The sequence below is a fragment of the Perca flavescens genome, chromosome 8 (assembly GCF_004354835.1).
Source record: "Perca flavescens isolate YP-PL-M2 chromosome 8, PFLA_1.0, whole genome shotgun sequence".
NCBI lineage: Eukaryota > Metazoa > Chordata > Actinopteri > Perciformes > Percidae > Perca > Perca flavescens.
The window spans coordinates 31135111-31147497 of record NC_041338.1 but is presented as its reverse complement, the minus strand read 5'-3'; the positions used below and the strand labels follow the sequence as shown (position 1 = coordinate 31147497).

General features: G+C 39.4%; 1 protein-coding gene across 7 annotated transcripts in view; it reads left to right on the top strand.

Annotated features, from left to right (window-relative positions):
• Positions 1-12387, top strand: part of kif21a (kinesin family member 21A) — a 54565-nt gene that overhangs the window by 16450 nt on the left and 25728 nt on the right. For all 7 annotated transcript variants that reach the window (XR_003693127.1, XM_028584318.1, XM_028584322.1 and 4 more), the window contains exons 2-5: positions 6583-6805; positions 10054-10236; positions 11633-11773; positions 12234-12365. Coding sequence is in view for 6 of the 7 variants with exons in the window: in XM_028584318.1 (XP_028440119.1) it covers positions 6583-6805; positions 10054-10236; positions 11633-11773; positions 12234-12365 (679 nt within the window). In the remaining variant the exon portion in view is untranslated. The remainder of the gene's footprint in view (positions 1-6582; positions 6806-10053; positions 10237-11632; positions 11774-12233; positions 12366-12387) is intronic.

The window sequence follows — 12387 nt, the reverse complement described above, 5'->3', positions numbered from 1 at the left end:
TCCAGCTTCTTAAATGTGAATATTTTTGGGTTTCTTCACTCCTCTATGACAGTAAACTGAATCTCTTTTGAGTTGTGGATAAAACAAGACATTTGAGGACGTCATCTTGGGCTTTGGAAAACACTGATCGCCATTTTTCACCTGTTTCTGACATCTTTATAGACCAAACAACTATTTGTTTAATCAAGACAGATTAATCAACAATTAAAGTAATTGTTATTTGCAGCCCTACAGTGAGTGAAAGGTGGGAAAGGAAATTGGTGAAGGCTGACTGCCTTGGAGCAATCACCTGCCCAATCAAAGCTTCCCTTTCCCGGCTGCCTCACTACGTTTACAACCACAAGGAGGCATGTAGACGCCAACCTTCAGGGTCTGGCAACGAGCCGACAAAGACCCACACCCTTTATCTCTCTCTTATTACCTTTCCTTTCTTCTGCACACACACTCTTTCTCTCTGTCCTTCACACACGCCGGATTGTCTCCTCTATGAAGGACAGCTATGCTTAAAGTTGTGTGGACAGCCCAGTGGCAGGTGACATCATCCCATGCAGCCGCACTGCTGCTCTCAGCAAATCTCCACATAAAGATCCGGTCTGTTTACTCTACAGTCTGCAGCGACCACTGGAGCTTCAGCTTGTGTGTGCGTGGCTTTGATTTTTGGCTTGTGTGTGTGTGTGCATGAACAAAGGTTGCTCTTTTTTTTTTTTTTCTCTCCTCCTCTCTATCTAAGCAGTAGCCAGGTTCTCTGCAGTATGGCTCTCCTCTGCAGACACAAATGAAGTAAACCTGAATGACTATGAAAAATGTATGGCTTCATAAATCAAATTTCAATCTTAGTATTGTGATGATCTTTTATTTATATAATAATTGTAGTCTGTACATGGAAACAACAGAATTAATTTAATAGTCACCGGAGCCTTATGCAAGTGCGATCTTAAAAAGCACTTGCATAGCAGCAGGTTTGGGCGTGCTCCTGTGTTGATAGCTGAACGCCAGCAGCTCAGAAACAAGCTGTGAATTTGAGGTGTGTCTGTATCAGTTCCTCATGGCCAGACATCAGGTCTCTGCTACAGAGACGTCATGACCCTTGACCCTGACCCTCACCTGAACTCTGACCCGGCTCCTCCCTGTAACGCTCAAAATCCAGAGCCCCTGAAATAGACGAGTCACCACAACTGTTGCTCAGTTTACTCTGCACTTATTATGCATTATTGATGATAATCAATGGGATCTATTGATCTAAACGTATGCTTATGAAACTTTTTGTTATAAAAATGTACACATTTTCCCCACACAAATACTCTAAATCCGCACAATGCCTACATTGAAACTTTGGCCCCTCATTTCCTTTTTCAACGTAGTATTATTTGCTTGTATTTTACAAAAACAATCAACTATCTTACAACTAATGAACCGGCCCTGAAGAATTATTTAGTGTGGTTAATGACACTGGATTTTCAAATGGCAAAAAAACAACTCACTTTGTTTTATTTTAAATGTGCTTTATGTCATTCATTTGGACAACAAAGTCTTTTAACACAGTATGTTCATTAGCATTATGATACAATGAAGTACATCGGAAGGTTGACAATGTAATTTAAATCTTGTAAAATAGAATAAAGGAATCTAAATTTCCTACAACTTCTCTCCAAAAAAATGCTACAATTTTGCAAATTCTATTGTCGTTATTTTAGACAAAACTATCTAATATAAATGTTTGCATTTATGAGAAACAAATCTCCACCAAAATCCTGATAGTGCAGCAAGAAGTCTGACTGTACATGTAGATGAGAAGAGAGCACATTTGGGAAATGCCATCAGATTCCCGGCTGTGAAAGTTCTGTGGGAGAGTAACAGACAGGATTACACACCCAATTAGGGAGCTAAATTGTCTGAAATAAAGACCCCCCCACTTGTGGTTACTGGAAAGGATTAGATTTCTTAAATCCACAGAATGTAACCATGTAATTGGTTGAATACGGTGAATTTGTCATGGAAGATAATTGATTTTTTTTTTGACTGGGGATCACGTTTATTGTGCATTAAAACAGCCCTGTGAGATCCAAACAATAGAACACCAGCTCTGTACAGAGAAGCACTAAAGAGATTTGTTTCTTTGTCTAGTGTTGTTTACCCGGGGCTTTAGCTATATTCTTAGGATGTATGATTATAACATCCAGCTGCTCTCACTCATACCTGAAGGCTAGGTAGTCATACAGAGGACACTTCAGAATCACAGGAGATTGTTTAGCAGAGATGGTAAGCCACTCCTGAAACATTTCATGTCTTATATCATAACTTTTTTTTTCATGAGGTTAGCAGAGGTGGTCTATGTTTCAGGTGAGGGACCACAGCTAGGACTAGGATAAATCATGCCATAATTGAATTTAAAAAAAGGAAACCGAAAAAAGTCAAATGTAAAATTCAAAAGATAAATCATTTTAATAATATTTTTAATTTGATCTTGCTTCGTTTTCTCTTTGGACATTTAATTTGAATTATGAATAAATATATATCCTCCATACATTACAAGCAACCAGCAGCCTGAAAATTATGTGACAACACATACTCTTAACCCTTGAAGGACTGTGTGTTACCAAAATCAGCCACTAGAAGGAAAAAAAGAATAGTTTGCATTGTAAGCAACAATCTTTCATCCTCTACCCCACTCAGTGAGTTGTTTAGTATAGTTATTTGCAGACATGACCTCCAGGCAAGACGTTACCTCTCCTCCCTCGCCTCCGTCCAGCCGTGTAATCCTGCAGCCGTGGCGTTATTGTCAGCGCTGGGATCCAGTGTCACACAGACGGACACAATGGCCACACTGTACTCCCCTCACAGCATTGTTCTCCCCTGTATTTGGCGGCACAATGAGACCCTTATCCACACAGTACTAAGAGGCTGGCAGGACCGCTGTCAGGTGCTTTTCTTCCAGGCTTGTTGGTGAGCTGAACCCACAAGGAGAGTTTGTTTTAAACGTCCAAGCGATAACTTTCTGAAAGATTGGTCCACTTGGTCACAATTAACCACAATACGAGGAGAACATAGATGCTGATGCTGCTGTGTTACATTCTAACACTTGACAGAGTAATCCTGGCCCGTGGCTGGTTTTTCTCCTACCAGTAAAATGACTTGAATTGCATTACTCAGTTCAGTCATTGAGTTCCTATTGTGATGGTACAACGGCAAAGTTGTGGTGCTTGAGGTTTAGGATTGATATCCACTACATTAGAGTATGTTTAATGAAGCAAGAGGTTAAAAGTAGAAATGGCTCTGTAGATTCCTGCACACCGCTCTCGGAAGATAAGCAATTTATTGAATCAGTACGTCAACATTTTGGTCCCTACAGAATTTTTCCAGAAAATGAGTTCTTATGTTTTCGTCATCGCTAACTTACTCACGGTCTGAGGAAGGCCTGAGGGGTCTGACCCATTTATTTGATCTACTGATTCAATAAATGTCACCTTGAGTGTAAGAACAGTGTGCAGGAGTCTCCTTTAGTACAATGGGCCTCATTCACCAATATCTTCCTAAGTTTTCTCTTAAATATGTTCTTAAGAAGGTTCCTAAGAAAAGTCTACGTCGGATTCATGACGTGTTCTTAAAACAGCAGACTTGTTCGCATCTGTGTTCTTAGGATTGATGAATCCCACGTCTTCGTAACTGAAAGCGCGTGCCAGTTGTTCCTAATTAGCATAAGAAAACGCCCCACAAATTCCCATATAAGGACATGATACTTCCTGTGCATCTCCTGGGAGGTTTTCTGAGATTGTCGGAGCCGCGGTGGAGGAAGTACTGAATCTCAGTACTTAAATAAAAGTACAAATATCCAGACACATATTTACTTTAGTAAAAGTAGAAGATATCCACTACCACAAACAAAGCCTGGCTTTTAAAAGAAGTTCCTATCCTAACCAGCATAAAACTGAAATGTGTTGTTAGAATCAGAATGCGGTTGGTTTTATTCATGGATGTATTTTCTTTTCTTTAACCATGCAAGTAAGCAAATAAAGTGTGTGAAGCAGCGCAAATAGGGAGATGTGAAGAGGTCCAGCCAAATAAATAAGATATGAACGCGTCTTACGCAGCCTGGCGGAGGAGTAAACAACGCTGTGGAGAGAAATAGATGGTAGTAGTAGTAGTAGTAGTAGAAGAAATGTAGTGGAGTAGAAAGTATAGATAATTGCTGCAAAATGTAACAAAGTAAAAGTCAAAAGTAGGCTATGCACTATTGATTCTACTTCAGTAAAGTACAGATACGTGAAAAATGTACTTGAGTACAGTTACGAAGAATTTGTACTTTGTTACATTTTACCACTGCATTTTGGCCCAATAAATAGCGATCAATCACCAAATAACGCAGGATTTAATCAGTTTAATTGCTGATGTAAATTGCACTGTTAGTGTTTTTGCATAATCTGATTTTTTTTTTTTTCAACAAATGATCAGAAATACATTACAGTACAATACTATCATTGTAAACGACTGTAGAATTGAATAAAATGCAGTAACCAATCATTTGGAGCAAATTGTCATCACTCAAATGTGCGTAAGAGTGCTTTTCAGTGTTCGTAGATTTTGTTCTTAGCTAAGAACAAATCCAAGTTAAGAAAACATTAGTGAATGCCAGAATCTTCATAAAAAGTGCATAAGAAGGGTTTAAGAACACATTTCTTCGTAAGAACGGTTGGTGAATGAGGCCCAATGAGCTTCTCCCCAATGTGCATAAGAAATATTGGATGTGCCAATCTATTTCTTAAACCTTCTCAAAGTAAGAAGGGACATGTTATGTTAGGGATGAATTATAAAATAATATATATAGTTACAATATAAATATGTATAACAATATGACACATTTTGCTTACATGCTTTACATCAGTCATAACAAAAACCTCAAAACACAATTTTGTTAGTTTTAAAATCCTTAATATAAACAATAACATTGTGTAAAATGAAAACCATAACATCATATTGATGTTGATTTGGAGCTGGTTGTCTCTCCTAAAATGTAATGTCATTATTTCAATATAACTATGGTATTGTTTCAAATACCTTTTATAACTGTTGTGGGGGGGGTGAGAGTCATATAACCTGCTCAAATAAACGATCCCTTTTACTGCAACCCTGTCTCTCTTCTTCCTCTCTCACATCCACATTAAACTAGTTAATCCCTGCCAGATTTCAGTCCTTCAGGCCAAAAGTACAGTAAATCAGTACATATTAACCCATCTGGCAGGTTTTATGGGACAAACTTGGGTCAGATTAAAATGTTGACCCTGCCATCTTTGCGGTACAAAAAAACGCACATCTGCAGCAGATGAAAATGTTTGCAGTTACAGAAACAAGTTTGGTATGTTTCTGTGATTTAGGACGGTCAAAATAACATGGATTTTGGAATAACCGTTTCACCATTTAGATCTCAAAGAGGGTTTATTTCCCAAATACTGATCTGTACTGCTCTGCAGGCACTGGACTGAACCCAAACTGTTTTCACTGGTGCAGCAAGCATCAACTGAACTGTACATATCCTTTGTAGGTAAAATATATCACGTTATTTCAGGGTATATCTCCGATAATGATATTCTTATTATGACATTTTTTTTTCTAAATATTCTATTTAAATTCTATTTCAAGAGCATACAATTGAAACAGAGTATGTGTTATAGTGTATGTCAGCAGAAATGTTAACAGTTTGCATTCAAATATGCATTTTAAAAAGTAAAACAAAATTATCTTTCTGTTCTTTTAATTTGTAAACAGTCAGAGTGAGATTCAGATTCTGTATAAAAAATAGGTTAATAGTACAACAAAGTGCACATCTAAACAGCTGCCAAATTAACAGGCAATAACCCCAACGAGTCAGAATATTGCCATTCTCACAATATTAATTTTATCATATCATATTAAAAATGATACCGAATTATACTGAACTCCTAATTCACTATACATATTTTTCCGTTCATGTTTTTTCTTATGCGTACATTGTTGTAATAGTTTATGGTGCCTGTTTGGTTGGTTCTTTCCTTGTCTCTTTTTCTTATTCACTAGAATTGAACTACCATGCTAATGGCTTGGTGTCAAAAATATGCAAATGCAATGCTTTAATTACCATGTGTGAACCAACTCTGTCTCCAGGTTACTGCTTAAGTAGCTCCCTGATTGTGCTAACTTATTCAGCAGCACGGGTAGAAAGATTGTGGGGTGTGATTCACAGGTTTGATGCCCACGCCAACCGCTGTACTTGTCAGCAGCTACAGTAAATGTGCATCCTGTTAATTTGCCCTTAAACATAAAACGACTCTCAGGTGTGAATTGAAGGGGGAAGAATATCAAAAACACATCAATATGATCCAGTCCAGGACTAACTACTTCCGCATTAATAAACGCACACTTAAATTAACACTTCTCTGAAAAGCTTAAACAAAAACTGGCCATTATAAGCTTTGTAAAGGTAGAATATGTGGCAGATCTGTTACGTGAACGTGGTTGCATTAGATTTTAAAAGTGTACCTAATCACGTGTACTTGTGTACCTCAACAAGCTCTCATCTCTGTTTTTTTTTTTTTTCTGTGTTTTCTGTAGAATCCGCCCTCAGCTGGCCAGGGAGAAGATAGAGGGATGTCACATCTGTACGTATGTGATGCCCGGGGAGCCTCAGGTGATCCTGGGGAAAGACAAGTCCTTCACCTACGACTACATGTTTGACATGGACTCCCAGCAGGACACCATCTACGCCGCCTGCACGGAGAAGCTGATTGAGGGCTGTTTTGAGGGCTACAACGCCACCGTCTTTGCATACGGACAGGCGAGTCTTTGTCCTCGGTGTCACAGCTGCCGTGCTGATGGCGGTGCTTTATGGCTGGGTGGATGTACGTAGGGAAATGGGCTCTGTGCATTTGTGTCTTGAGGAGAGAAAGATAAGGGGTGTTTGAGAGGTGGGGAGTGTTGGCCTTTGGGTAAAAGGAGACCAGAGGAGACTTCTGTTGTGGAATTTGAACCGTTAGACCATAGTTTTAAAGGAATGTTGTTGAAATGGTTTGTGAAATACACACAGTTACATTAAGAAAAAAAGATCAATGCTACCCTATTGTTAGTACATGTAATATGAAGCTACAGCCAGGAGGCATTTAGTTTAGCCTAGCAAAAAGACTGGAAACTGCTAGCCTGGCTGTCTGTAGATGAAGAAAAGCTGCCTACGTATCATAACGTGTTACTTACAGATACCGGTAGTCAGATTTAGACCGAGCCAGGCGAGCTCTTTCCCCTGTTTCTAGTCTCTATACTGATGTAAACTAACTGCTGGCTTTAACAGATATGATAGTTGTATCCAACTTCTCTTAGCAATAAAGTAAATAAGTGCATTTTCCAAAACTATTCCTTTTTTTATTAAAAATAGTTTCTAAACAATATGTATGACAATATAGCAGTGTTGGTTTTGTTTATTAAACCCCAAATCAAAATTTTTCTCAGAGGGCTTTACAGTCTATACAACACCCTCTATCCTTAGACCCTGCAGTTCTAAAAGGAAAGCGAGGCCCCAGGAAGAGCAGCAGAGGAGGAGAAACCTGCAATAAGAGTACACCGAAGTAATGGTACAATAGAGAAGTGATACCAACTAGTGGTACTTGCTAATTTGGGAAAATGGAAAAAATGGATAAATATAAAATAAAACCACAAATCGGATTACAAACTAGTGTTAATCCTGTGAAATTAATATTTTGAACAATGCCTAATGTGTCTGTGGTATTTCTTGTTTATATCCAGTGGTACTTCTCTTTAGAGCTGAAGTGGATTAATCCATTTGTTTATTGACAGAATTTTGATAATTTATTATTTAAATATTTAGAAAAACGCCAACGTTCCAACGTGCAACCTTTCTTTGTCTGATGTTGTAGTAAATCTTTGGTTTTTGGACTGTTGGTGAGTCAAAATTAGCAAGTTAAATATGTCATGTTTCACTGTTTTCAAATGTTACATAGATCAAACGATTAATTTAGAAAATAATCTACAGAATAATGGATACCGTACATTCTTTCTTCAGTTACTCCCCCTTCTCTTCCACTCCCCCAGCCCTCCCAAGTTCAGCACATTGGGCCTCATAGCGCCCCCTCCTCTCCTTTACCTCCTCTTAGGTTTCCGTGGTGACAGAGCTCCTGCTGTATGGCACTCACACGATTCAAAGTGAAGTGAAGTGAAGCGCACGTGCACCTTTTTAGACAGCTATACATCTTTAATGTGTGTCCATATTAACCCATATCTCCCCAGTAACAGCTTCTGTCACTGCTGAAACACAGAGAGTACAGACTGCTGTTGGTTTGGCCTGGATCAGACCTGTTTGGCTCTGTGGCTTCACAGGGACTGATCTAGAGTTAGACCGACTTACTGCATCACAAGAACTCTGCCCGGTTGGGTTGCAGATATAAACAGAAAGTAATGATGTATAGATTAGACGGTACATGTTCTGTCTTCTCAGAAGGACTTTGGTATTTGGTGGGTATCTTTTTAAACTGGTTTGTTCTTTTTGCAATGCTAGACATAACATGCTAATTGGAAGCATGTCTAATTCAATGCTGTTAAATGTAAGCAATGCATTTCAAAATTGAAGAGTGAGGGAAAAGTGCAGTTAAATGGGTAAAAATATCTTTACTGACACAATAGACTCAATTGGCCAGAATGAGACGACATTCTTTTTAAATAAAGAGACAGAGGTCACCTTTTTTCTCGACTGGAAAAACTCGCTCTACAACTACATGCATAGCCCCCAGCTTCATCTCAGGGGATGTCAAAAGGCATTCTGGGAATTTTAGGAAGTAAAAAATCACATTTAAAATAGATGGAAAACAAAGTAAAAGTAAGTAAATTAGAACTCTACGGAACTGTATATGACAAACTTTAAGGATAATAATAATTCTTTATTCGTATAGCTTTATTAAAAGCTGATTTACAACGTGTGCTTTACAGGGCCGAAGCATTTGTGGACATTTCTGTCCCATCACTGACTCTTTTTCATGGTTAGGGCCCTTTAGTTTCAATTGTGGAAAGTCTTAATGCTACAGCACACAGTGACATTTTAGACAATAGTGTTTTTAGACAATTTTGTGGCATCAGTTTGGGGTAGACCCTTTTCTGTTTTAACATGACAAAGTCCGCTCTATAAAGAAATGTTTTCCCCAGTTTGGTGTCGAAGAACTTGACTGGCCTGCACAGAGCTCCGACCTCAACCCCATCCAACACCTTTTGGGATGAACTGGAACGCCAACGGAGCCAGACCTTATTACCCAACATCAGTGGCTAATCTCAGTAATGCTCACTAATCCCTGCAGCAAGGTTTCAAAATCTGGTGGAAAGCCTTATACCAGATAAAATGAAATATGTTATAGCAGCAGATTAATGCCCATGGTTTTGGACCGATGTTCAGCAATCACGTAATATTCGGGTGTCTACATACTTTTGTAATTGTAGTCATTAAAATCAAACGGATAACACAATAAAACAATAAAACAAGACAAATCTTGGAAACAATTGTGATAGGTTGTGATATTTCATGGCTTATCTCTACTACAAACTGTCAAAGAAGCTTTTAATAAATATAAAAACAAACCATATATACATAATCATTCAAGAAAGAAAGATAAAAAGTTAGTCTTTGCAACATTTTACTCCTCAGGAAAGTAATCCAAGTCTTTGAACCCTTTAACAGCGTACTTTGATTTAGCATTGCGGGACTCACCAACCACGATAAAAAATTGATACAGCATAACCAGCGATATCTTTTTAATTCCACACATTCTTCTTCCTTGTCAAACCTGACTCTTTCATTACCCACAAAGCACAAAGTGACATCCCTTGAGGCAGTTCATCACACTTCAGGTATCTCCCTCTGGAGCCACAAAAAGCTCAATACAGCTTCCCAAGACCTGTAAAAAGTCTTTGTTGGGTAAAATCGGTGGAGTTTCCCTTTTAAGGCAAAGCCCTGGTGATGCTGAATTTTCATATTTCATAAACCACTTGTTTTTGGTTCTTTTGTATGACATTTTTCTCCACCCCATTCAGACGGGTTCAGGGAAGACCTACACCATGGGGACGGGCTTTGACGTCAACATTGAAGAGGAGGAGCTGGGTATCATCCCCCGCGCCGTCCACCACCTCTTCAAGGGCATCGAGCAGCGCAGACAGGCCGCTCAGGAACAGGGACGCCCCGTACCGGAGTTTAAGATCAACGCCCAATTCCTCGAGGTACACACCGCTTCACTGCATCACGTTTTCTTACTTTACATGCTTCTTTAAAGCTATAGTGCGTAGTTTTTGTCGCCCCCATGAGGAATTTGAAGTAATGACAACAAAACTGCGGGTGCCTCCACATGATACAAGCCTTCCGTGATCGCGCACAGCCCCCACCCCACCAGCACGCAGTTGCTAGTAGCAAAGTAAGACACGGAGACTTTAAAAAACATGATCTCTTCAGAAGAGGTAATTATCTTCACTCGAGTTTCTGCACGGGTGAGTCGCCAGACGACACAGCCCTCTGAACACAGCCCTCTGAACACAGCCATGCTGAGAAATCCACACGTCATCACCACCCAGACAGAAATCAAGAAAAGATGACACAGTAACTACAATATTCCAGACCATTCAACAAAATAAAAGATAAACCATAAACCAAACCAAATAAAGGTGTATAAATGACAACGCCTTAAGCCCATCAAACACGTCTCTCCCCAGCACAAAGCTTCTTAGGAGTCCTCCAGAAAGCTCAGGTACTTTCCCTATTTTCTAGTATAGACATCCAATCCGGCAAACCGTTTAAATGACATTTTCTGCCACCTTAGCGGCTGTGGCTCAGGTGGTAGAGCGGTCGCCTACCAATTGAAAGGTTGGTGGTTTGATCCTTAGCCAAGACACTTTACCCCAAATTGCGAAGACTTTTAGATGCCGAAGATGAATCAAGGATTTTTTCCAAGAGGCTGAGAGGGTGCAAATACAATCTTTTTTTCTTGAAAAGATCTGAGTAAGCTCTGCAGAAGAAAACTGACTTGAGAGTGCAGATACATGGCAATATAAACCTTTAAACTTATCGGTAAAGCTGGTTGGGTCGGACTATAGTCTGAAAGCGAATCCTCCAGACACTTGCTAACTTAATTTTTTGGGAATACATTTATGTACAGTTAATATTCTCATGCTAGTGTAAAGCTCAGTGCACTTTGTAGTAAAGATGCATGTTACAACATTATAACATATCAGGTGCCTATAAAGGGGACTAAACATGATATTAGAATTAGTGTATTAACAATACATAGCATGCTTTATTACCATTATTATTATTATTGTTTATTATTATTTTTCTGTATGTCCACTCAGACAACAGGGTTAGTAGTTCTCTATATTCTCTTTGCAAAGTACAGCTGGACAAAGTTTCATTTCCAGGTGTTTCACCAATCTTTATTAGGCAAAAAAAGCTGGAGTTGTTGGTCTTTGTTCTTTATATTGGTCCTTATAATGCAATTCATGATACTATTACAAATGTTCAGATATTCTGTGAATTTTGATGATTTAATCCATGATTTAAACTTAAGTGATGTATCTGCCTGGTTAACAGCTGTTTTGTGTGTGTGTGTGGGTATGGGTGTGGTAGCTTTATAATGAGGACGTTCTGGATCTGTTTGAATCCACACGAGACACAAAGCAGAAATCTCACATCAAGATCCACGAAGACGCCACAGGGGGAATCTACACAGTAGGAGTGACCACACGGAGCGTGTCCTCCGAGGCTGAGGTGTGTAACTGCCATTGTTAATGACTAAAATTTATATTAATTATTGGATTCACACTCTTTAAAGTCAACCTATTCGTGGCGGCCTCTAGTTCACCCAGTAAGAGCCGTTCGCCCCATGTTGGCTGAGTCCTGCAGCGGCGCGGGTTCGAATCCGACCTGCTGCCCGTTCCTGCGTGTCATCCCCCATCTCTCTCCCCCTTTCATGTCTATCCACTGTCGCTGTCTAAATAAAGGGAAAAAGCTCCAAATAAATAATCTTTATAGTCAACCTATTCGCCACCACAAGGCCTTTACAAATTAGTTATTATACTCATATTTACTTACTCATATAGTATTCATTACTGCACTGATTTTAACTTTTATAATTGCCAGAGAGTATTTGTTGTTGTTTCCTCCAGCTGTATCAAAGTGAGTTTGACCAGTGTGTTAAATATTTAAAGCTCTTTCTCTGCCTGTTCAGATGATGCAGTGCCTGAAGCTCGGGGCTCTGTCTCGCACCACAGCCAGCACTCAGATGAATGTCCAGAGCTCTCGATCCCACGCCATCTTCACCATCCACCTGTGCCAAGTTCGAGTCTGTGCCTCCGACAATGTGAGTACAGGCTCAGTATCAT